The sequence below is a fragment of the Panulirus ornatus genome, chromosome 73 (assembly GCF_036320965.1).
Source record: "Panulirus ornatus isolate Po-2019 chromosome 73, ASM3632096v1, whole genome shotgun sequence".
NCBI lineage: Eukaryota > Metazoa > Arthropoda > Malacostraca > Decapoda > Palinuridae > Panulirus > Panulirus ornatus.
In genome coordinates, this window is record NC_092296.1 from 4,975,050 (window position 1) to 5,002,924 (window position 27,875).

Genomic DNA, 27,875 nt, shown 5'->3' on the forward strand with positions numbered 1-27,875 from the left:
AACAGTGCCGGACCACATCTCTCCAGATCTCGTCCAAATCTTTACGCTAAACGTAACAATAAAGTCTCACGCTCTCCTGCTGGTTGGCTGCGTGACGATAAACACAAGAAGACGTCCACACACCGTCTTGAGAAACTGTAGCTTTACAGGACACTACTTACAATTGTAGGAGGAGGAAACACGTGAGCATGAGAGAGGGGAGGGGGGGTTGTGTCGGCGGTACCAGAGACTAAACCTAAGGCGGCAACAGCAAGTAGGGGGCTAGTGAGGGACGGCAGTGAAGTACAGAGGCCTCGCGTGCGCGACGATGGGAGGGAGGGGGGCGAGTGGTGTTCCCCTCCACCTCGTGTACGGCAACCGTCAATAATACGGCTATCAACTGTGCCAAAATGGCCAAATACGGCGGCGAAATGTATGAAGGTATCGACTGGAACCCCACGACACTGTCCGGCGAGCCTAGCAACAAACCTCGGGGGAGGGGCTTGCTGGTCCACCACCACCCACCTTCTTCACCCTAGTTAAGACTCCCCCAGTCTTTCCTCTGACCTCGTGTGTACACCAGCAGACTACAACAACCTCCTCTGCCCTGGACTGTGGAAGTGTGTGTGTGTGTGTGTGGCAGGCGAGGAGTGATGTACAGGGAGGGGGGCGCCTGGCTACTGCTGAGGCAAACACCACAACCCTGACTGACACACACCAGAAGAACATGCTCTCCGCTCTAGCCGGGAGGGCGTTGCTGACCACGACTCATGTATTGAGCACCAGCTACTCTACCACCACACACACACACACACACACACACACACACACACAGGGGCCTTGTCCAGCCATGGTGGACAGTAGCGTTGGCCAGGGGTGATGTATGGGACCCAGCTGTTGTCAGGACAGACGCACAGACAGACTACGGGTGACGGTGGAAGGCGACGGGACAGAGGGGGTGGGTGGAGGGAGTGGGGGAAGCATAAGAGTGCGTGGGTCCCACGTGGCAACAAGAGACAGGTAAGGCCAGGTGATAACTGCCGCGTACGGTCTACGGGGAGGGAGGGAGGCAGATGGGAAGGGGGGAGGGGGGAAGGGACACCACCACATTAACGGCCTCACCCAACTGTGTCAACCACCATACCCAGCTGAGGCTACCGCACGCAGCTCACCGGGTTCCTCCCTCCCGCCGGCGGTGTGCCGCGCCCCCCACGGTACACTGCCGTATGCCAGCCACGGTACGAGGCACCAGGCGTAAGAGGGTACACACACACATCCAGCAGGAGGAGGAACGTGGCTCAAGACCAGCTTATTGGCTGGGTATGTCCCCCGCCCCCCCTCCCCTCCCCAGTAAGGCTGCGTCCGCCTCCCGCCACCAGACCCCTCCCCATCCGCTCCCTACTTCCTGCCACACCAAACATACACCACCATTCCCCCCCCCCCCCAGCCTACCACACCGTCCACACACACACACACACACACACACTAACATGGAGGCAGTAGAAGTGAGTGTGCAGACCTCTTGGGTATGAAGGTAAATCGGGCTGGGGGGAGGATGTGTGTTCTTGGAAACCCTGGATGATGAAGGTACAGTACGGCAGGCGGGTGATGATGATGATGGGGGTCACGCTGGGGGGTGAGGGGAATGGATGATGATCATGATGAATTAAGGAAGATGTTGGGTGATACACAGAGAGGGGGAGAGGACACACACACACACACACACACACACACACACACACACACACACACACACACACACACACACACAAACACACACACACGATATACGCCCGCCGCCCCGACCGTTAACACATCACATCTATTGTTGTACTTGAACCACAGACTCCCTGTAAATCTCATACCCTCCATGTACACCCCATATCCTCCCTGTACACCTTATACAATTACAGTTGCAGTTCAGAACACACGGGCTACGAGGTTTGAGGACGCGTCTTCTTCATCAACGCACAACACGTAACAGGAGCGTACGCAGTGCACATAATGTCACGTTCTCCAGATATCCTGCACACACACACACACACACACACACACACACACACACACACACACACACACACACACACACACACACACACACACACACACACACATTGAGGAACAAGGTTAATGCAGACAGCATACTTAAATGTAAGTTGTATGGAAGTAGAGAATGTTCATAACATTGGGGCCCCCACGAGTGCAAAACTCAATCGACGTAGAGAACACACAGACACCAACCTAACCATACATGTAGATAAAAGACTTGGTAAATATGTACAAGGTTAAGAGACGGGGTCAACACGAGTGTAAAACTCTCTCTCTCACTCCCCGTAACACACATATAGTAATCACATACAGGAGTGCCAGACTCCCAGACCCCTACCGTAGAAATGGGTAATTACAAATACATAATTCCTGAGGAACCCATGAACCAAATGACAGTAATTATATTACGTACCTAGTAACAGTAATCACACTGGGAACCCACGTACCTAGTAACAGTAATCACATTAGGAACCCACGTACCTAGTAACAGTAATCACAAAGAACCCATGATCTACCCTCAATCTACCACAGTCTCTGTCATCAAGCGGGTTAAGGTGGTCCAATACAGGGGTTCGTCCGCACCAACCCAACCCCCGCGCCTCTATAGACGAGGGTGTTCCATTGGCGCAGTGGGGAGAGGGAAGAAACTCGAAGCTCAAAGACTTCGGTTCGAGTCCTCCTCAGACCTAACTGGGAGGCTATGACGCCGCAAACCACCACCACTGCACCCTCCCTCGACACACCACACTGATCCATGTGGCTAGTGGTAGAGGACAGGTCATGCTACCTCAGTGCCATTCCACTGTGTGTCCTCGCGTACCCTCCGCTACCACAGTGCACTGCTCTAGCAAAGCTACACGATGGTACGCCATTCAGAGAGTACCATCAGCTACCACACCACCTTGCTAAAAAATAACATAAAAAACCAGTTCACTATGCGGGTACCACACCGCGGGCGCTCTAGTATGCTAAACAACACTGGTACAGCCCTCGTGTACCATGCGCTACCAACCACAATGCTTCACTCAAGCACGCTACACTATGGTACGGCACTGGTGTACCGTCACCCGAGAAAACTGCTGCGTGCGACGAGATAAAACAGAAAAGAATGTATAAAGAAAACTTCCAAACATTTTAGAGATAACTTTGCCATTCCTTACAATACCTCACCCAGACCTACTTACACTGCCTCACCCAGACCTACTTACAATGCCTCACCCAGACCTACTTATACTACTGCCTCGGCCAGACCTACGAAAAGGACATAGTAAATGACCCCCCGAGGGCGCCACCAAGCCCCTGGGGCCGTATCGTGTCTTAGGGCGGCAGGACGGGTCAACGAAGTAAATAAAGTCTTCTGGTCGTCTTCCACACAGCGGCGTACGGCGGCAGCCTGAGGGTACGGCACCAGTGTGAAGTTGACAGTATGAGACGGACGAGAGAGAGAGAGAGAGAGAGAGAGAGAGAGAGAGAGAGAGAGAGAGAGAGAGAGAGAGAGAGAGAGAGTAAAGTTATGTCACCTGGCGTTTGGGGTGAATACCGGTCATGCGGTCGGGACCACGAATGGCTGCTTCTGGTGCCTTATTTACTTCATCCCTGTAGGTGAGGGGGCAGCTTTCAGCCACACCCCTACAAGGTTACGAGACGGGGCGACACACACACACACACACACACACACAGTAACCACACAAAGCTCTCTCCTCACTCTAAACTACCCCAGCCAGACGATCCCGACGACACCAACCACCTAATATACTGACCACACCACCACACGCCTCCTCCTCCACCACCACCACCACCCAACCCTCTCATCTCACTACCATCACGAGAAACACATCTGGGGCGCACGGGTCCTGGTCCTCTCTGTGACCAGGACCACTTATGACGATGATGCCCGCCCCCATCACGATGACCATCATCACCACCACCACCACCGGCGGCGCCCCTCTCCACACACACACACACACACACACACACACACAACACTACCGATCGTCATAAAGCCCGGGTGTGGACAATGGCAACACAATAATCAAAATGCCGCACCGGATCTTTCAAAGAACACTAATCACCTTTACGGGAAATGGAGTTGTGAGGCAAACGACACGATCCCCCCCCCCCCCCAAACTCGTGCTTTGGGGGGAGGAGGAGGAGGAGGAGGAGTGGGGTCAGAGACCTGAATGAAGCTATGCCATTCAGTGTATAAAACGCGCGTGTGGGGGGGGGGAGTAAATAAAGAGGGCCAGCACGGTATAAACACTGTACCCTGCAAGGCTTACGTAAGCCAAGATGGCTGCATGATACAGGTATATAGAGTACTAGCTCTACCCAGGTAGGCAGGCGGCCCAGGCAACCATCACACACACACACACACACACACACACACACACACACACACACACACACACATCACCCTACACACTGATTCCTCCAATAACAACACACACTCATCTCACTGACCCCCCCCCCCCCACACTACACCATTCTCTCCCAGGAGCCAACTAGCATGTCTTGATCCAGCAAAAGAACGAAGTCTTACTCCTCGAGACCTCCGACTCCATCGCTGCTAACACCTGAGTAACGCAGTGTGTGGTGAGAGTGAGTGAGCACCATGACCTGGTGGAAGTGACACCTCTGAGGCGACGTCTCTGGTGCAAACTGAATCTCAGCTGACAAGGAGGCGGCGGAGGAGGGAACCTGTGTGGCTATGACTGTTTACTACCACTTATAATGACTGTACATCCACTATATATATATATATATATATATATATATATATATATATATATATATATATATATATATATATATTGTAACACAAGGCCTCCCATAACATGGGGCTCTGAGGATAAAAGATCTTCATTTGGCTCTTTCCTCTCAGCTCCTTTCGCTAAACAGGACAGGAGGAGAGGACGTCCAGCCACCGCTTCCGCCTCTCGCCTCTCTTAATCGCTTTCAAAGACACGCAGCAGATACGAGGGTAGTATTCTTTCTCCCCTATCCCAATGGTTTATATATATATATATATATATATATATATATATATATATATATATATATATATATATATATATATATAATGCACACGCCATCTCTAGCCAGCTACCTCTTTATTGGATGAAAAGCTAAGTTGGCTGTGGGAGGGCTTCCTTGTCTGGAACTCGAGCACGTTATATTGGCGAGTCGCACCGCTAACCATGGCACAACGAAAAAGTGTTTAATGACCTATTTGTAACGTAAGGGGAGGGAGTCTTATGGGGCCTTATCTCTTGAACATTCTAAAACATCACAAAACTTCTTAAATTTTCGACTGCTGTGCGTATGAATAACTTCCTCCGTCTTTCTACTTCATTCATCCGTCACTCTTATACTGTGAAAGTACTTCTTTGCATCTTTTATCTTCTTTAAACAAGTTTCTGGCTTCAAAGTCCTCGGGTTGCCCTATCCCTACATCTCCCGAAGAAATGTTCGCTGTCCACGTCATCGATCTGTTCTACAAACTTCCAAGGTTGTGTGATCAGTTCACCCTCACTCTTCTCTCTTCCAAGATGGGCAAATTCAAAGTGTGTGTGTGCGTGAGTGTGTGTGTGTGTGTATAAATCGTTAGTATGAGGGGTAGCTGCCTGGAGCGGATCATGCAAGTAGTATCCACGCAATCACAGCCCGCTAAACAACCAGACCAGTCAGTCGCTCGTCAGCCATCCAGACAGCTAACCCTAGAAGCGTACGAGGCGGCAGCCGGCAACTGACCTGACCAAGACAGGCTGCGCCATAACCCCGTCACTCGCCCATACATCCATCTGTCTCACCCCCCCCCCCTTTCGCCAACCTTACCCCAGGAAACGGAAACATTCGATACAATATGGCCTCGTTTAACAAGTTCCTGAAATTATTTCTAAGGTTCTAATCAAGAAGTCTACATTGAGTCTAGACTCACGAGGAAGACGCGCAGAAGTAATGACTGACTACCAGGAAGGACTGATGGAGGGGTGGGTTGAGTAGAGGGGCAACGGTTGCTTGTATCCGTGGCCGGAAGGTGGTGGTGGTTGTGGGGGGGGGGGGAGCGGCCTGTGTAGCGGAGAGGGGGAGGGGGGGGGACGGGGCGGAGGGGAAACAAGAGGGAGGTGGGGAAGAGGGAAGCAGTGAAGGGGACGCCGAGGAAAGGCCCTTCCCGCCATCTATCGGCGGCGGGGGGAACCAGCGCTTCCCTAGGCCTAAAGCAGAGGGCAGCAGCAGCCACTCTGTTTACACCGCCACCTTCACTCTTATATTATCTCGCTCTTCCTTATGACCACCAACCCTCGATTTGACTCCTTTACCTCTTAATATAATGCCTACCCCATAACTCCAATCCTGACCTACCTCATTCTACCACATAACCTTCATTATGCCTCCTCCATACCTCCAATCCAGACTCATTCTACCTCATAACTCCACCATGACTTCTTCAAACTCCAGCCTTGACTTATTCTACCTCATGACCTTCATTATCCTCCTTCAACTCCAGAACTCTCATCCCTTAACACATTCCCACGAAAGAACAAACGTGTATGGGCCGTATTTTTCAGAAACCATCCAAAAACTTATGCTACCCTTCAGTATCGAAAAAAAATCTGTATTATGTAATCACGAGAAACTGGCCAAGTGAAGCTACAGTATACGTGTGGTAGAGGAAATGCACTAATTTCCACACTTTCTACTGTGAAACACCTCACGCAGTTTCATAATCACTCCCCCCCCCCCCCCCCCCACGAGCTTCAAAACCACAAACCTAAGGCAACATGCGCCCAACAACGTCATAACCAAACAGCCTATGAAAATATTCCACAATAATTTCAAATATCACAAAGCAGTCGACCAGTTCATTCTGGATGAGGAAATACCCGTTAACAATTAATTCACAAACCTCACTTTTGTTGTAAAGATACTGAGCTTGAATGTCTGTCACAGTAATCTACAGTGAGAGGCGAGAAGCAAAGCACCCACGCCTTGGCTACGAGACGCCCCGGTGTTTGTCAGCCCCGACACCTCGGCTACATTTGGGATCCTAGCTATGCAAATACCATCATCCCCACAAATAGTGCATGTGGCCCGGGATGGACCACGTTCAACTTACAGTTGTGCAGAATGAAAGAGGTTACGAAAGACAAAAAAATGGGGCAAAAACATGGATGTGGTAGATATTCTACAAAAGGGTAATCAAGAGTGCATGAGACAGTGCATGAGACAAAGTTAATTTTTTGTAGAGGCTTTTACTAAGAAACCTACTAAAGGGTGTGAGATCCTGCTTGCTGCAAGTTGTGGTTGTATATGCCAAATGTGAGGAACAAATGCTGGAAAAAAGATGACTCATTTGAAAAAATAAAGTTGATTACTTATTCCTACACTCTACATTACTGTTACTAAAACTGAAGTTCAGGGGAAGTAAAAAGACTACAACAACTGAATATGGAACTTATTGGACATTGAGAAGGTTAAGGATACACAGGGGAGCTAACCTGAAAGAACAACTCTGGGAAGTAATCTGAGAAAGAAGCTCATAATGGGTGATAAAAACAGATGGAAAGAATACATTGTGCAACACACGTACAGATTCAAGAGAAACAATAGTAGTTTAAATAGGATGACTGCATACACATACTTCCAGTACTATATTTAGTAATAGTATGTAAAGAAAATAAAAGGTTGAAAAGACTGTGACTGCTCTTTCACAAGGTTATTCTCCAAGGTAATGTGTGCCTTGGTAAAACATGACAGGATAAGTTGGCATTTCTTCTTCATGTTCTAGGGCCGATTGAGTGAATAGGAAACTATGGATGATCAAGCTGACAATCCAAAGAACAAAAGTGTAAAACTAAACTTCAATGACTAGGAATATTAGGTAACATTATACAATAAAGGATTAATAAGTCTTATTACAAGCCACAACAAACTTGTGAGGAAACAGAAGAGAAGGACATAGAGAAGACTGGAACTGCAGGGTATAATGAAAATGTTAATAGGAATAATGAACTTTTCACCTACAATGGTAAAGGGAAGGCCAAATTTTGACTGCAATGCAATAGAGATAAACTGACATATACCACAGACAATTCAAACATTTCTTTTTGTCCCCACCCCCTTATAAAAGGGAATATGCATGCACTTTGCCAACCCTCAAGCAGGTCACTTTGGGATATACATATATCAAACAAGATGACTAACCAAACAACACATCAATCACTAAAACATAACAGAAACAAAATTCTCTAACACATACGTAATATGTTAATCTAATTTTTTCAACTTAAACTTTTCAAAAAGCCACTATATATATATATATATATATATATATATATATATATATATATATATATATATATAGAATGTATGTGAGAAATACTTAGAAAAGCAAATGGATTTGCATGTAGCATTTATGGATCTGGAGAAGGCATATGATAGAGTTGATAGAGATGCTCTGTGGAAGGTATTAAGAATATATGGTGTGGGAGGCAAGTTCTTAGAAGCAGTGAAAAGTTTTTATCGAGGATGTAAGGCATGTGTACGTGTAGGAAGAGAGGAAAGTGATTGGTTCTCAGTGAATGTAGGTTTGCGGCAGGGGTGTGTGATGTCTCCATGGTTGTTTAATTTGTTTATGGATGGGGTTGTTAGGGAGGTAAATGCAAGAGTCTTGGAAAGAGGGGCAAGTATGAAGTCTGTTGGGGATGAGAGAGCTTGGGAAGTGAGTCAGTTGTTGTTCGCTGATGATACAGCGCTGGTGGCGGATTCATGTGAGAAACTGCAGAAGCTGGTGACGGAGTTTGGTAAAGTGTGTGGAAGAAGAAAGTTAAGAGTAAATGTGAATAAGAGCAAGGTTATTAGGTACAGTAGGGTTGAGGGTCAAGTCAATTGGGAGGTGAGTTTGAATGTAGAAAAACTGGAGGAAGTGAAGTGTTTTAGATATCTGGGAGTGGATCTGTCAGCAGATGGAACCATGGAAGCGGAAGTGGATCATAGGGTGGGGGAGGGGGCGAAAATTTTGGGAGCCTTGAAAAATGTGTGGAAGTCGAGAACATTATCTCGGAAAGCAAAAATGGGTATGTTTGAAGGAATAGTGGTTCCAACAATGTTGTATGGTTGCGAGGCGTGGGCTATGGATAGAGTTGTGCGCAGGAGGATGGATGTGCTGGAAATGAGATGTTTGAGGACAATGTGTGGTGTGAGGTGGTTTGATCGAGTAAGTAACGTAAGGGTAAGAGAGATGTGTGGAAATAAAAAGAGCGTGGTTGAGAGAGCAGAAGAGGGTGTTTTGAAATGGTTTGGGCACATGGAGAGAATGAGTGAGGAAAGATTGACCAAGAGGATATATGTGTCGGAGGTGGAGGGAACGAGGAGAAGAGGGAGACCAAATTGGAGGTGGAAAGATGGAGTGAAAAGGATTTTGTGTGATCGGGGCCTGAACATGCAGGAGGGTGAAAGGAGGGCAAGGAATAGAGTGAATTGGAGCGATGTGGTATACAGGGGTTGACGTGCTGTCAGTGGATTGAATCAAGGCATGTGAAGCGTCCGGGGTAAACCATGGAAAGCTGTGTAGGTTTGTATATTTGCGTGTGTGGACGTGTGTATGTACATGTGTATGGGGGGGGTTGGGCCATTTCTTTCGTCTGTTTCCTTGTGCTACCTCGCAACCGCGGGAGACAGCAACGAGGTATAAAAAAAAAAAAAAAAAAGGTCTATGAAGTTAATGCAGTTGAGGGAATATTGATTGTATCAAATCTTTATCTCAAATCGCACAAAAAGGACAAGGACATAAAACTTATTCAATGCTGAACATATTTCTATCACCTTGAAGATGCCCTATAAAACAGATACTTAGGAATTTAGTCCTCCATGGTTAAGAGTTTACTTAGGTAATATTATCAATCAATTACCATAACTCATAGCAGAGAAAAGATAAACACGAAAGATGTAAGCAACACATAAATACTCATCTCTATTATTGTAACAATTTCTTACTTCAAAAAAATTATTACATATTCTACCTCGGAAAGAAACTACTAGGTACATGCGGAAAAGAGAACGAATTTCATTTTATTGCAAGTGCCTCGTTCATACTATCAACAAGAAAAAATAAGTTTCAGGTAATGAAATATTACATAACTGCAACTTCAATCAATAATTCTAAACAGCCTTTAACAATTTTCCAAGAATGAAATATTTCAAGCACACTTTACAAACATTCCCAGAATGTACATTTTTCATTTCTAAATCAGGAAGGAGTAGAGAGCTGAACATAGCAGTGAAACATTTCAAAAGAGAAAGCATTGCATCTGATGTGCAACACCAGGCAATATATTCAGTATGACATTTGTGAGGAACATCGAGACACAAGTGTATAATATATTCAACTAAAATAAAAAAGGCCAAGTTATCAGAAAGAACATAACATGTAATGTATAAAGGGAAAAATAATCAAAATATGGAATATAACATTGTAATAACATGTGGTCATGGGAGAACTGTAGAACATGAGATAAATCTAAATGGTAGAGAGGGTCAGGTTAGATAAAAGTGAATGTTAACAAAAGCTTAGTGCTTGTGTATGCCCATGTCAGGAAGATGAGAGGTTGGAGGTTAAGAATGTTAAGCATCTGACAAGTATATCTAGAGATGGTGGAAAGAATAATGAAATTTCAGAGGGAGTAAATGATAACCAAGTGGCTTATGCTATAATAATGAGATACAAACATGAAACTATGAGTAAGAAAGACCTGTTAAAATTATCAAATCATCCTACCTTGATGCATCAAATCAAAATCATAGTCATGCAGATTTTCAGTTGTAAAATGAAGTTTTCAATATTCATATACTGGTAAAAGAATTATGATGCAACCAAGAATGGTAAGAAAGGAACTTTATAAAAAAAAGGTGAGAGCAGTGGATGGAGTTCGAAGATGGTATGGGTACAAGAAAACGATGAAAGCTTAAAAAAAGTGTTATTTGAGTGAAACAAAAGCACAGAAACAAAGCACCAACCTACCTATGAGCATCTACACAGACATTTTTGCTATAAGGTAGGGCAAGCATGCACCAATCACTGTATGCCCTGTTTGAATCACAATAAATTACTGAGGATTTCTAATACCACACACCATGCACAGTCATCTAACCTGGGATCATCAAAAACAATTTTTAGCTATTTATCCAGTCTTTTCTTAAAGGTTTCAGTAATTGCACTCGATATATTTCTAATTTCACTCAAGATTCTCCAACTTCCAAACCAGTTTCTTGACTACTTTGTAACACAGCATAAGGATTAGAGGGACTTTAGTACGTGAGAATGTATGGAACTCTACCTTTTTTGGCTAAAATGTTTAAAGTCAGAAACTGATTCAAATAAATCCACTCCATTAGAGAAGGCAAATCAACCCCAAATCTACCAGACAACAGCACTAACATTGCACTTCTAAAAATCTTTTTTAAGTCCTAAAATTTAAGCTGACTTAATATGATATCCTTACACTTGGCAAAAATCTTCAACAAACATGACGACCATGGTGCCACAACAAAGATGTGTAAGATATAAATAACAAGAAAAGTGAGATGATATACACATTATAGGATAAGAGATCATATCACGGAAACCAAAGTATTTCCAATAACTCCAAAGATAAAGAGCTGTTCCTGCTTCCTAAAAGATAGCAAGCCAAATACTACAGACCTCAAAAAAGGTAAAATCACTGAAAATACCCCTCAAGACCTAATGCTCACCCAAACAGAATACTGCAAAGTTAACATCACCTTTCAAGACATACAAAACTTTTGAACAGTAACAGTGGAGAAATCATAAATAACGCACTGGGATACTAGTAAGGATCTGAACTTGTGAAAACACCTGAAAATGTGGAGGTAGCATTCTCTTGAACAAAGATAGCAGAGATATATCAAATTACATGCAGATAATCATAATGGCTCGTTTCTCAATTTACACTTAACAATAGTTCCCCTCTACCATAACAAGCATAAATGTCAGTAAAATATCATCATTAAAATCAACTAAGTACAATTAGTGATGATAGCACAAACATCTGGGGCCCAATATTGTTTACTACATTGCCTAAAGCTATTGAAAACACTACTGACTGTACAGCACTGAAATTTAAAAATGACCTGGACATATAATGTACTTGTATCTACAAAGTATACGAGACCAACCTCAAAGTGGTGGTTACACTAGCCTGTAAGATGCAGTTGACAAAAGAGCACAGAAAAATATGGTAGTTGGTCAGAGTGAGCTGAAGAAACAGACGACCTTGAAAATCATTTAATGATATACATATGGTAAAGAGTTACAATACTGCTAATCTGCAGAAATATGAAGAGATTCTTAATGAACTGCTTGCTTGACAGTGGGATTTAATTCTACGTTAATTGAAAGCATTGTGAAAATCTGATCCAAAAAGCCATACATCTCTGAATTCGTCAAGCTCACGCATTACAATCATTCATCACCTGTCTCATCCCATTTTCACAAATTTTTCAAACATGACACTCAAGATACTAATTACTATCATAATTACATTAATCATTACAACTTTTCCTTGATAACACTGTATAACTAAAATCCTTCATTCATCATAATGCATGTACTTGGTCCACAGTTTTGCAAATACTACTTAAAGGGTTTGTGAACCATCTCATCTACTTCTTTCAGTATCTCCCAATTCATTTTGCCATCTTCAACAGCACTGAAAAGAATCACTTTCTAAACAACTCTTAATCTTCTTATTCCAAGTTTCTTTCAGATAATATACCACATTAACATTATCATCACCCTTGAAACCAAGGTATATGTATTATTTTCTTTTAATGAAATAAGCATCAGAGTAAATGGTAGGATAAAAGAGTAGTACTTATAACCAGTGACCCTAGAACTAATAAAACACTAAAGGATTAAATCAAGCAGAGATTATCCTGAATAGAGAGTACCAAGGACTTAATAACAAAATCCACTGTTGCGACTGGCAGAAGAACTGTTTTGCAAATGTGACAAAGTCTTACACACTTTGATGCTTTAGTAGCTAAAGAGTCGCAGCAGTCTAAATTTCACATATATCCCTTGTATGGAAGCAATAGAAAAGTTTTACTTGCTTTGTACAAGGGCCTCTCCTCAACGAATCAGCAAACACCACTAGGCTGATATCATTGACTCACTACCAGCTACCTGCTCACAATTTGCAGATCACTACAGGCAACCCATAGGAGTCACAAGGTACAGAGGAAAGGTTTTTCAAAAAAGGGGGGAAATCAGAATGGTGAGAAACCCAAGAAAAACAGTGTGCACTGTCTCAGAGACATAAGGAACTTTTATATTTCAAAATCTACATTTCTTTCCTCTGTGGTCTATGCCACAAGCATGACACCATACCCAGGGGAAAGAGGGTCAGATAAAAACTTCAGTTTAGATTAAATCTGAAGAAAAATTAATAACTTCAAAGGTGGATTGGAGGAAAACTAGAATCTGATAATCCTAAAACAGGAATCCCCACAGTCAACCAAGACAATCCAAATCTAAATTAAGTAGCATATGCAGAAAGGGAAAAAGGATGCCAAAGTTCCTTTTATAAGACTTTTGTCTAAACTTTCTAAGAAATTAAAAAGACCATTTTTTTCATATGCATTCAAGCAAAATGACAAAGTCAAGTCAAATAAGATATTCTAATCTACAAAAATATATATCTTACGAGGTTTTCAAGAACCAGGGTGTACAAACAAATGGACCCCTAAGGAACCTCTGGTGAAGTCCAAAAGGTCTCTATGAGAACTAACTGTGCATAAGGCATGATTACTTGAACTTCCAGGAGTAGACGAAAAAAAATTCAAATTCAGTATCTTTTCTTCTTGGCCAAAAAACTGGGATTGGCTTTATCTAAATTCATAAAGAAAAGTCATCGGAGAAAGGAAAAGCTCGCATCTGAAAACAACAAGAAATTCAGAAACTCTTCTCCCCAAGCCCAAGGTTACATGGACAAGTTTTATATACGATGTGTTAAATATCAGAGAAACTACTAGACTATAAAATGCCTCAGAATTTTGAAAGTTCCAACCTCAGCTGTAGGGGAGAGGCAACCCGTCTCCTCAAAAGAAAAACCAAAGAAGTTTATCCTAAACTGTGAATGTTAGAATGAACCTAAATCTAGATATATGGGTTCTTGATCGGTACCCTCAAGAGGTAATAGTGTTAGTAGTCTAGGTGTCATCATGATGAAGGTGAAACAGAACTCTAATATGAATGCAAGTCACATCAAAAGCATCACATTCTTCAAAGATTCTTCAAAGAAGAAATGTATTTTGGACTGACTTAAGTAAAATGACAAACATTACAAAAAAAGGTAATATGGATAGTGTACTAAAAAAAGACTGCTTGTGGAAGGTCCGAGAAAATCCATACATGTATATTCCAGAATCCAAGACTTGAGGAAGAAGTTCTGCAAAGCTGTAATGCCAAGATACCCTAGATACAAACTGATGTATATCGCATAGATGAAGCCCTCTGGTAATAAGATTTTCCTTTTTTTTATGGGGGGTGTCAACTGAGAAGAATCTTTTCCAGAGCTGCATATACCTTTCAAAAAAAAAAAAAAAAACAACGGTTTTCCCTTCATTGGTGTGTGTGTGCCTAATTTCAAAATAAAAAAAATCTTTTTATCTCTATCTACCTAAAGCATTAAGACATAAACATCAATATAATGCCCAAGGTTTCCTTCCCTGCAACATTTATGCCCATCCTTCAACAAAATACTCATGGTTTCCTTCTCTACAATGTTCATCCATAACATTCAACAAAATACTCATGATTTCCTTTTCTACAGTATTCAAGTACCATCTTCAACAAAATTTCATTGTTTCCCTGTCTATCTCTTTACTTAAACCTTCAACAAAAAGACTTTGGTTACCCCTCTCTACAGTGTTCAAGCATAACTACAGTATACATGTATTCATGGTTTCCTTCTCTAATCAGGTGTAACATTTGGCTGAAGAACTTCATTCTTTTTTTGTTTTCCATCTCATCTACAATAATTTGGACCATCTCACAAGTTTGAAATACTGCTTCCACTTACAGAACTCATGAAATGGCAGTCTAGTTTTTCTTTGCATAATCTCTGTTTTTTAATCTTATTTCTGACCATAAAATCTAGTTTCTATTCTGACCATTTACATTTACTCATCTATCACAAAGAAATAGAAAAATTCTCTGAAACTTATTCCTATAATCATTCCATTTACCCTATTTCAAAACACATGTAAATCCCCACATCACTCTCACTACCTAACACCTACAATAAAAGTATCCACTGGCGTGAAGTTCTCAAAATGTTGATGTGGTTTGTAACTAACTAAAGCATTTACCAACTAACCACAGATATCCCATATTCAGTGCAGAAACTCTAATGTTTCTGCACTCCTCTATACAAAAATAAAAACATATAACTCATGAGTAACCCACAGAAAAAATACACTCAAGCCTTTATGAAGATTTACTACTAAAATAAGACATAAAATCATCCATTACTTTTAAAAGTTAATAGAGTAAACCAACATGCCCAATTAGCCTGATACCACGGGTTTTGAAAGATGGAATGAAATAGCTTTCTCTGTTTAAACTATTCACTAAAATATCATTCATGAGGAAAATACTGTATGACTGTAAGCTGGCAAATGTAACAATGTATGATCAGTGATAAGAAACATGCAACGAATGAATAACCAATCAGTTTCATCTTGATAAACAGCAAAACAACAGAAATAATCACAAATATTCTTGAAAATATGGTAAAAAAGAAATTAATAACATATAGTCAGCATGGCTTTCAAAGTAACAAATCATGTCTTACCAATTTATGAGAATTTTTCAATTGCCCACCTAAGATATAACATGTATTGTCATCTATATATCTAATTCTAAAATGGACTTTGATACTGCAACACATGAAAATTGCTATATAAAATAAAAGCTCATGATATTGCCAAGAAAATGTGTAGCCCAATAAAACACTTCCAACAGGAAAGCTAACAAAAATGCTTGACATTTCCAGTCCAGCTTTCTAAACTTTGGAAAGTTCCATAGTCTGACACCTGTAAGGGTACTAGCACTGAGTGAAATGGCACTTGAGTCTACAGAACTTAACAGTCTCCCATCCAGGCACTGCCCAGATATCTTCAAGTAGTATATTGTCTGAAATGCTAAGTGTAGCTAACCACATATATCAAGTGGCACTACAAGAGTTGTTTAAAAAGGGATGAAATTGGTGCATGGGTACTGTACTCCAACCCTAAAGCTAAACCCCTTGCTTAATGCTCCCAGTCTGGAAAAAGTTTCAAAAACCCTCCCAGCACAACTAGACCAGCCTCTACAACGGAAGAAATACAAGACCTGCCTTCTGCTTCTCTTGAGACATCAATTCAATCCCAGCCTTAAATGGACCAGAAGTCATCCCCACCTCAGCATCAATATCATCAAGTATACATTTGTTTACATTGTACATTTTGGGTCAAAAACAAAGATGAATCTTTGGTAAGTACAGTGAATAACTATGTCTTGAGAGTGTCGATTCTGTCAGGCTGCTAAAGGCTGTGGCCTCCAAGCTAAAGAGCCAACACATCCTAGCTTCAGTTGTACTGTTTTTTAAAATTTATAAAAATCTTTATAACAGGAAAATAAAACTCTACAGGTTAAATTTCAATCTATAAATGCTTAAAATATTTGAATGACAGGATAATAATATAATTCTAATGACTAAGAATATGCAAAAGTGTGAATAAAGAACAAGTGATAAACTTATGAAAGAAAGGGTTATACTTGATAAAACTTGATATGCATTCTTCCCTGTTTTCTTCTCAATATCTCAAACTGTTATTAATAACGAACAATGTACACTGTGAACACGAAGGAATATATCTGATTCAATTACAAATAGTAAAGTTGGAAAGCATACATGGAGTGGAAAAAACTACAGTTGTGATGGACATGACAATACTATGAGGAGAGCAATGCAACAGATGTGAATAACGTAATATCAGTACAGTAAATGGTACAACAGACTATACTGCTAAACCTCCAATAATGTAGGAAATGTGCAATTAAGATAATAAATAAAAGGGGAGGGGGAAAATAACATGAAAAAAATATATATTTTCTGACTGAAACAACAGTATAGAAAGGCAATGTTTTTTACATCATGTGACCATAATTTACATAAAAAAAATCAGAAAGATAATTCTTAAACACACTAATAAATCTAAGGGGATAGAGGAGAAAGAATTCTGCCCATGTATTCCCAGCATATTGTAGAAGGCAACTAAGAGGTGAGGGAGCAGTTGACTGGATATCCTCCCTTCCTATATTGCTTTCCAAAAGAAAGAAAAGAGCAAGAGCCATGTGAGAATTTTTCCCTATGAGGTTGTCATCAGTTCTTGACGCTACCACGCTCAAATGGGATATGGCGAGCATGTATGAAAAAAATAAGTACATAAAAAGAAAGGAACCAGTGCAAGTGATGAAAAAATTGTATTATATTTCAAAACAACTCTTCACATGAAACTTCTCACCTATTTATCTATCTATATCAACATATATGATATACTACAATGTGGAGGAACAAAACTGATATAATAATCAGTACAAGTACACAGTTGAAGAAAACATCTCTAGTACATAAAAAGAGCAGGCAAAAAAATGCAATGGAAACGAAGACAATATGAGCAGACAGAGTGATGCTACAAAATGGTATATTAAACCATAGATGCCAAGAATGTACATTTGAAAATAAAAAACCTTTCTCTCGTAAAGGACGTCCAGTGAGCACGAGCTATATCCTCACGGTCATATGGTTCTGGATCTTCCAACCCAAATGATATCCAGTGGGGAGACTACAGCCTCATCTCACCCTTCACATTCCTATTAAACGTAATCACAACCACTGACTCGTAACAGGCCCAACTTCAAATAACTGGCGACCACTACTAGGCTGACAGCATCATCCAACTCACTTCCAGCCTATAAAAGCCAACAAATCTGGTGACTACCACCAGGCTGACAACATCAACCAACTCACTTCCAACCCATAAATACCAACAAGCTCTACCCCAGACAACTTCTTGATGTTAGATACCATCTAGGGTCAACTTCCAAAATTTTCATTTGTTTTGGAGCTGGCATCCCAGACTGGCAGGGAGCAATTTCAACAAAACCTACCACAAGCCCAAGCTCAAGTGCCATGGGAGGGCTGCCTTGAAAGGGCACCTCTGCCTCTGGCAAAATCAAAGTAGGATGCAATTTGGCTATTCCTTTTCTGGACTCCTTTTGGGCTGAGTTCTTCAACGAGACTGGCACTCCTTATCATCAAAAGACAATGATACAGCCTCACTAAAGGTGACTTTTTACTTGCAGTGCAACCACAAACAGGTGAAGCCCAGTAATGCCTGTGCATGATATTAGATATTCTTCAAGTTTACTTGCCAGTTCCAGCACTAGCGAGGTAGTGCCATGAACACACACAGAAAATGGCCTCATATATTCATATTCACACTAGCTACCATATAAAATGCACCACCTGAGTGAGGTCACACTGCAAAAGAGTCACCTTTGTAAAGGATGTATCACTCACTGACAATGGAAGAAAACAGGTACAATCTCATCGAGGAATTTGTCACTACAAAGGAGTCCATCATTTCCTTGCTACTGACTGTAGCACAGCTTTGAAGCTGCAAGATCACCATTACAGAGGTTGTGGCATTAAACTAGGAGCCTCATATAACAATGGGGTGACATTCCAAGAGATCTGTCATTCTAGTAATGTCAGTGAACAAGTCATTGTCATGTATATCAAAAGGTAGGTTAACTTCAACATTAAAAATTTGGCCCTCACAAAAACCTTGACTATCTGGTTGTGGGAAGGGCTTGGATGATCTGAGAAGATATAAGGCATTACAGAAGCTTGGGATACACTTTTAAAAATCAACATAACCTGTGAAAACCTAATCTAACTGATACTTTGAATCACATCTCAAATGTGAAGTCACCTCATCAGGAACACCAAGTGATGGGTCTGTCAAAATCATTTCGAATCACCTCCAAAATGTGAAAAGTCACCTTGTGAGGAACACCAAATTTTTACATACATGATTAAATACTAACAGCTAGACAAACTCCTACAAATGAACTGGAATAAAAACATTAGCTGGTGTTAAACAACAATAGGCAGGCCTGTGTGACTACTCACATGGGTTCATGCCTTGTGTTCCCAAAAAGCCAAAGAAAAGAGAGACAATCCACAACCAAAGGTACCTCGAACACAAGCACTCCTCTAATTCAGTTATCATTAATCCTAGGGATTCTTACCACTTCATAGTTGCATAAGACAGTTTCATTTGAAGTGAGAACTTCATAGATATGACCGTGCTCTCTTTCATCAACTGATGATGATACAGCCTCACCAAGGGTGACTTTTTGCTACCAGTTAACTCATGCATTTCTTGCATAATGTATGAATTACATTCAAGAGAAAATACTGAAAAAGTAGTTCATTTTCATTTTTATTGGTGTGGAAAGGTAATGAATGGCCTGGGTAGGACCAAAGCTGGCAGCATGGATGCTCTTTCTTACAGGTTTTATCAAGGTGTGTGATTAGATTCGATACATACCTATCAAATTACACAATAAATGATTTCTTTTACCATATAATTTATATAGACACAACTTTAGCTGCATGAATGATTGAACAAATCATGGAACCAAAAATATGAACAATCATACCCATGAAATAATTTCTTTTATTCAAAAACCAACTACAGAAATGAGGGCAAACCACCAGCATATCCAGTAGGTGACTGAGATGAGTGATATTTTTACCAGCTGTGGCGGCATGCTGCGAGTGACATCTGTGGATAATTAATGAAAGCAAACACCAACTGCAATCAAAATGAAGAGGGAAGCTTTAATGCATCTTGTGACAATGGGAGTTAAATGTAAAGTGAGGGGAGCAGTTTCTGGGTTAAAGAACTTTGGTCCTGCAAGGGATTACCTTAATTCTTTAATCTCCTGGAGTTGCCAAGTCCCTTATCAATTCATGGCTATATTGGTTAAGGTGTGGGACTTGCTAATGGATCAAAATGCCAACTGTTACTTGGGAGGGGAGGGGACTGTCTAGAACTTGCTTCCAAAACCCTGGTTTTTTTTTTTTTTTGGTTTTTTTTTGAGAAAAAGAAGTTTCCAAAAACTTGGCACTCCTCTCCCCACAGGACCAAGTTGTTGGAGCCATCTGTGAATCAAAACTTCAACCAAGGTCAATAAGATCCAATCAAGAAAGTGAGCCACATCCAAGTGGCTTATGTCAATTCCTGAGCTGGCACAACCCAGGGTCTGAATCCATATCACTGCTTTATAAAACAGCAATTCCTTTCTAATCCTTACCTCTATTGTAACTCCAACCTTGTGGGGCCTAGACACTAAAAGCTTCAAAAGAACCAAGAAAAGAACCAAAATGCCAAAGAAGGAAGAAACTTAGAAAGAGGGAAGGAAAGAAGAAAGCCAAGACGGAGTTATACTAACAACATGCCATTCACTTTACCAAATCCCAGTGTTACCATATAAATGCCACTTAAAAGCTAATGATTATACAAATCCACTTCAAATTCCTTTACTTTTACCATATACACTGATGTCACAATATTTCATCCATTTCTATTTGATTTTCCAGTTTTCCATTACCTAAATTATCCCCATTACTTTAAGAATACACATACAACTCTTATATTTGCATGGACAGCCAGGTGAGCAAGTAAGCCTTGCATTTATTTCACCTCTTTTTCTGAATCTATGGATGATAATCAATTAATGCTAACATTAGGTAAGAATCTACTGAAGAATACTATACAAAAAATGTAAAGATATGCAATTTACCATATTCTATCAATTATATAATGAATGGTTTCAACCAAAGATAATGCTAATGTCTAGTAAAGCCTCCATTTAGTTCTACTTTCCCCAATTATTTTTTCTGAATATGTAGATGATCATCAATCCAAGCATTATGAATGAACCTACTGAAGAAAGTCAAGTAGAAAAACAGACACAAAATACAATTTACCAGTCTTTCAACCAAAGATCATTAATGCTTCATACAAAAGAGCTGGCATCAGAAGAATTCCATTTCATTCACCTATTCTATATCATATTTTCCTGAATATGTAACTGATTATTAAGTCATGTATTAGGTATGAACCTACTGAAATGACCTGTCAGAAAAAATTGAAAAAAATACAATTTATATTATTCTATTGATTATACGCAGTCATCAAAGGCAGGAGGGAGTTAGATGGGGAATCCACATTCTCGATACAAAATTCCAAAATTATCCAAAATATTTCTTAAGTGTATGCCATTCAAACTGCCTAACTTGCATTCACATGACCTAGAAAAATAATGTTTGATATAGCATAAGAAAAATTTGATGCCAATCAGGGCAAATAAAATTATTTCACCTTAGTGCTCTCATCAGTTTTCCAAACAGATGATTATCTTGGATACGAAAGCAATAACTTGAGAAAACTATTTCTCACTCATGAGATGAAAAAATATTTTTTAAGAATAATAAAATGCCCAATAGACAAGTGATAAATGCCTCAACCATGAAGAAATAAAAAACCCGTGGAGGGAGAGCATGTGAGAAAGTAAGTCATCCATCTTATTTCAACTACCTACATTTTTCTGAGAAAGATATCACCAATTCACGCATTAGATAAGGGCCTACATCAAAGATGTGTACAAAAGCAATATATTACAATTTACTGAATCATTCACTGATTATAAGTTGAGAGTTTTGAATCTAAGTCGATCTAAGCGCTCATGATACATGACAATTCCAGCTTGAACACCAATATCATTTTACTTTTCTGAATGAGTACATAATTAGTAGTTTTTCCTGACTGTATGCACACATCATATATATGTCTAAACTTTAACTTATTTCAAAGTTTGATACCTTAAGGCCAATATTTGGTGTAATAATAAGAGCCACCTGTCCCTAACCATGTATTTACAGTACAGTGAAAACAGTGAACTGACATTTGTGCAAAATATCCTGACAGTAGTGTATCCATGGCTACAAAGCTTCATTATCTAGACCAGGGTTCACAGGCAGATAAGTAAAAGGCATGCTATGTCTAAGAAGCAGCAACACTGGAAATGTCACAATATATAAATATAATGTATGCATAAAAAATGAATATTTGTATATACTGATTATGGTAAATAATATAATTCAGTAACTTGAAATAATGACCAAGGCAGACAGTACGCCATTTTCACGTTAAACAATATATATAAAACAAATGAAAGGACACTGATCAATTGAAACGAGACAGCTGGTCTAATACCAGCACATCCCGACAAAATGTAATCTTTAAGAAATGTGAACTCTATTAAGCTGGAGGTGAGTAGGTCAATAAAGTCAGCCCAATTGACTGGCTAAGGGAAGGTTCAGAAAAGGCAAGTAGCACTAATCATATCTAAGTGGTCTAAAAGTATGAATAAAGGGTGGCACCTCTTCACAGGTCACAGGATATCACAAGGGTTGGAAAGTCCATGTAGGTAGTAGCTGGTAGCCAGCCAACGACCAGGAAGGTATATTACCAGTACTACCCATCTGAGTATCAGGAGGGTGAGTGAAATCTGCTTAATGAACCAGCACTCCATTGGATGTCAAGTTACATTCCTCTGACCCAGGTAGCTGTCTTTTCTTTATGCCTCTTTAACACGTACATTCTCTCCTTGTCATATGTAACACTTGACAACACTTAATTCACACAGCTCATTCTTCATAACTCTAGTAGTTTTTCCTGTGGTGAGCACTATGGGCTAGCCCAGCCTTTTAGCAAAATGGTAGCAGCAGATAGATGCAGTGTTAGAGACATTTAGGCTGGAGCATTAGGTAGTAGTAGTTGGTACAAGCATTAGACAGAAGTAGTCAGTAGGAACATTAGGTAGAAGCCTCAGCAAACACTGCATTAGGTTGTCCTCAACCAGTGCCCTGTTAAGGGTGAGGCACTAAAGGGTAGCAGCACTGGAGTTGACTTATTATTGTCAAAGTCATCTCTACAGGAGTTCCAATTGGAAAATGCATCAGAGATATAGATAGATAGCGACGGAAAGTCCAGACCAACACATTCCTTGGGAAATTATCTCATACTCACAGGAGAGACTCAAGAAGAGAAGAGAAAGAATGAATGAAATATATAAAGTACACAAATTTCATCAGTCATCATAAAAATGATTCTAAAGGTAATAAATAATAATAGAAAAAAGTTTCATATTTGATGAAAATACATCAAATTCAATATTCAGGCTGGGTTGAAGAATGTGTCAATTTACCATCAAAAAATAAAAGTACTGTATCAACAAGTACTTGCTGCAGTTACCATTCCTGACCATGACGCATTAACAGGTCGCCCAGGGTTCAGCCCATAGGTTCGAATCCTGGTTAAAGCAGCTGGTCCACAGTCAAACCAGCTAATCATCCACCCCTAGGGGTTGGTCGATAAAATGGGTATTTGGCGATCAGGGCCTGAGCATACAGGAGAGCTAAAGGCGTGCAAAAAATAGAGTGAATTGGAACAATGTGGAATACCGGGGTCGATGTGTTGTCAATGAACTGAACCAGAGCATGTGAAACATCTGGTGTAAACCATGGAAAGGTCTGTGGGGTGGGGTAGCATCAGGAATGGATGAAAGCAAGCAAGTATGAATATGTACGTGCGTATATATGTAAATGTCTGTGAATGTGTATGTATAGAAAAGTATATGTGTATATGTTGATATGTATATGTATATATGTGAGTGTATGGGCATTTATGTACATGTGGATATGAGTGGATGTGCCATTCTTTGTCTGTCTCCTGGCGCTACCTCGCTGACACAGGAAACAGCGATTAAGTGAAATAAATAAAATAAATAAATAAATATATATATATATATATCTATTTATTCATTATAATTTGTCGAGGTAGAGTAAGGAAACATACGAAAGAAAGGCCATTTTTGGTGAGGCTGTATCACTGGAAGTCTGGGAGTACAGTTCAGTCATTCTAAATAAGTCTACATTTCTTTGCTACTAAGAGTAATGTAGCCTTGGGCTGCAGGAGTCTCAAGAAAGGTCCTGGGTGATGAAAGCTATAATGAGACATGTGATGCCAATGATATCAACAAACTTTAAAATAGATAAGTGCTAAAGAGAACATTAGTGATGATAAATAAATCTACATTCATATACTCAAAAGAGTGATTCTCAAAATAATGAACAACAAATATATCAAAGAAAGTGTGATTATAAATAACAATGTAAGGTACGGTGCTGCAACTAATCACTTTGGCACTGGAGCACTTAGGAGTGATCAAATCTAAATTTCACATGTGAATGACTGGCTTTAAAAAGATGCAGTTTAAGGTTAATAACTTAAACTTATTTAGTAGCATTTCAATGATTAGTAAAACTGAACTTATTAAAAGTCTGCATTAAAAAGACAAACAATTAAAAATCATACATGATACAGTAATCTAATCACTGTTTTGTGTAAGTATGAGCTACTGAGAAGTAACTGTGATTTATATCAAAGTATTAGTATCGTAATCTAACCCTAATCATGTAAAAGTGAAAAAAGACTTTCAATCCTTTTTGCAAAGGTCTAATATCTTAGAAAGCAAATCAAATATATTTACCTATCCTCAGCAAGGTGATGGGGGGAACATATGGTATCACTAATTCAACAGGTTTTGTTTAATAAAATGTGGTTACTATAAGGAAGTTTAAAGATAAAATACAGGCAACGATACAAGTGATAAGATCATAAGCTTTCAACAGTTATGGGACTGAAACACTTGTAAAATTTGATAACGGACAAAATGGAAAATTTACTGGGTACTTGGAATAAAGATCAAAACCAAAGAAGAAACCCTTTAACCTTTAAATTGCTTGTGATCCTACGTTAACATACCCACCAATGCTGAAACTGATTTAACAGATTTCATTACATATTGGAACATGTAATGGTCAACATGTAAGGGAATATTTTTCAATAAGGAGGCAGTGTCATTTAGACATAACTGTGACTGAAATGACAAAAAGGGGAATAGTATAGTCTGAACTGATTCTCTGAACTGTATGTATCACAGTATGCTATACTGTAGACAATACTGCACACTGTACTTACATTGCAAAACTAATATAACTTTAAAAAATATGACCAATGTTGTGTTCATAAACAGGTCCAAGTATTGGGCTGGTACTGAATCCATTCCCTCATTTACAACATCACTGTTTATCATGTTCTGTAGATGAAAGTCTTCTTGCATTTCATACACAAACAATCCAAGTTATTCCAGCTCCTAAAGAGTATACAAATGCAATATCCTTGAGGTATTACAACATATGAAGCATGTTTATATGGGCCAAGTGGTAAAAGCACAGTATGTCCTGCTGCTTGGATTTTGTGCCCTCGGTGTGATGTCATGGCCAAAACAACACTTTCTTTTTCCTCATCTCTCCTTCCTTCTCTATCTCTTTAGCCCTTTTCATGTTTCAAGTACAGCTTATGGGTGACTTTTGTTTTTGATGAAAAAAAAAAAAAAGACATTTCACATAGTCTGCAACTGTGTATAGCTGTCACTGTTGAGTCAAAAAATCAAATTGTACCAAAAAAAATTCTGCAATTGGGACCTCACAGGCATTAACATCAATTTTTTCTCAAAATTTCAATTACAATAAACATAATCATCTCAGTGCCTAATTCACCCAATTTTTCACATTTCGTAACAAAGAGACATGGAAAACAAAGTCACTTATTACCTAACACATGAAATTATCTAAAAACTTTTAAGATAATTTTTTATTAATTTAAAGCAAATGAACAGTTCCAGCTATTTTCAACTCAACATAAAATATGCATCTTTCAGTTTCCTGCCCACAGAACTCTTCAAACAAGTCAATTTGCAGTCTACTATAAAGTTTTCATATAAACATGGATATCAATTATGGTTACATACAAATTAGTAGGGATGATACTAATGAATGTCAATACCCCACATTTCTAACTACAAAACAAGAAAATAATACGATACCATTCAATAAAATTGTATACGAAACAAGTATGGTATATTGAGATAAGACTTAACATCTGAAAAGATTATCTTAAAATCACAGTAATGCTATGAATAGTTCACATTTATGAAACTTACCAATCCAATGCCTACCGTCATAACATGAAAATACAAGAAAGAAACACACTGCATAACATTTCTATTATAAAGCATTACTGAACATCATTTCATCAGCAACGAAAGTACCCACTCTTAACACATTACATATAGGAAATTGATTCAGATGTAATGATTAGCCTCGGACAAATATAACTACTTTCTATAAACATAACTACATGTAAGAAGAGACTCTGGCCACATGCAATCAACCCCTAACTACCCGTAAAACCCCCAACTTAAATTGGGTGACCATTGTCATCTAATCATTAAAGACTTGTTACCCTCACCTATCTTTAATAAGAACATATACTAAAGAGAAAATATAACCAACTATGCTTGCTTCCCACTTTCCCAAACAGGATACCATGAACGTGACTCCCCTTTGTCAGATATTGATTATATTTTTCATTCATTTGAGAGACTGGCGTCGAGTGTGCCAGAACGAGCCAACCTCTACTCCAGGGTCGTGGCTCCATCATAACACAGGGCCGTGGTGCCTCCCCCAAACCCCTCAGAACAACTTACCACATCCCTGTGTCTTCCCTCTCCACCCATCCTACCTCAGCACTTAATAACATATAGATTCTATGTGCACTACAGACAGACTAAAATGCCAACTCGAAAACGGCCTACTTATGTATAAATTGTTCCCTTCGATTCCTGAGACTACTGTCAAAAAGGTACGAGTAAGGATGACATAACTCACCATCTCTACTGTTCTCCGACTCTTCGTCTGTGAAGAAGTAAATATCTGGAAGACGAGAAGTCTGTCAGTTGGGGTATTTTCTTGTATTTGCAAATGTAAACACAAGTACATCACTGGCCACTCACCCGCCATGTTGAAGTAAACATGGGCCACTGAGAGGCCTGCGCTGATTGGCTGGGTGACGTCACACATCTCTACCGTTCCAGCAATGTTGTACTCAAATTCATTAAAAACTTCGTACAATCTCTTTAAAATTGAGACATTGCCATCCTAAAGCTAAATACTCGATCAGATAAGATGACAGGTCGAATGTTTAACCAGAGACATTTGGATTATTGATATGATGTTACAGAAGACGGTAACTCTATCAACCCCTACGATAAAACAATGATAAATGTGACGTGATAGGAATTCCCGTGTAATGAATATCCTTAAGCTGAATATCGATAGGGTGAATGGATCCTTTGACGTAACTTACAGCTATGAAATTATAATTGCCACCGCATACAGTACCGATGACTTTCAAGTCTAACCATCTGTTATTTCACTTTGTGAACAATGGACTGATAAGATTAAATTCTTGAAATTTAAGCTGTGATGTGAGCTGTGCCTTCAAGGATACAGTGTTTCATTCAATACATTCTGCACGAGAGTAACTTAAAGTCCTTGGAGGGGATAGCGAACTATACTTGTCTACTGACTTTCTGCTTTACACCAGGGGACAAGGGACATTCACTTCGATGTTCAGGTTCTAAAAGCATTCAAAGTTATTTTTAGCGACTAATTATATGAATCTATAAACTAGTTTTTAAATGGGGACACAAACACCATCTGAGGAAAGGGGCAGAGTAT

At 39.9% G+C, this 27,875-nt stretch overlaps 1 protein-coding gene across 1 annotated transcript in view; it reads right to left on the minus strand.

Annotated features, from left to right (window-relative positions):
* LOC139748203 (serine/threonine-protein phosphatase 4 regulatory subunit 1-like) overlaps positions 1-27,222 on the minus strand; it is a 360,191-nt gene extending 332,969 nt beyond the window's left edge. Inside the window, exons 1-2 of the mRNA XM_071661026.1 lie at positions 27,149-27,222; positions 27,024-27,068 (exon numbers count right to left, since the gene is read on the minus strand). Of these exons, the coding sequence (XP_071517127.1) occupies positions 27,024-27,068; positions 27,149-27,215 (112 nt within the window). The 5' untranslated portion in view covers positions 27,216-27,222. The remainder of the gene's footprint in view (positions 1-27,023; positions 27,069-27,148) is intronic.
* Positions 27,223-27,875: the final 653 nt, after the last annotated feature.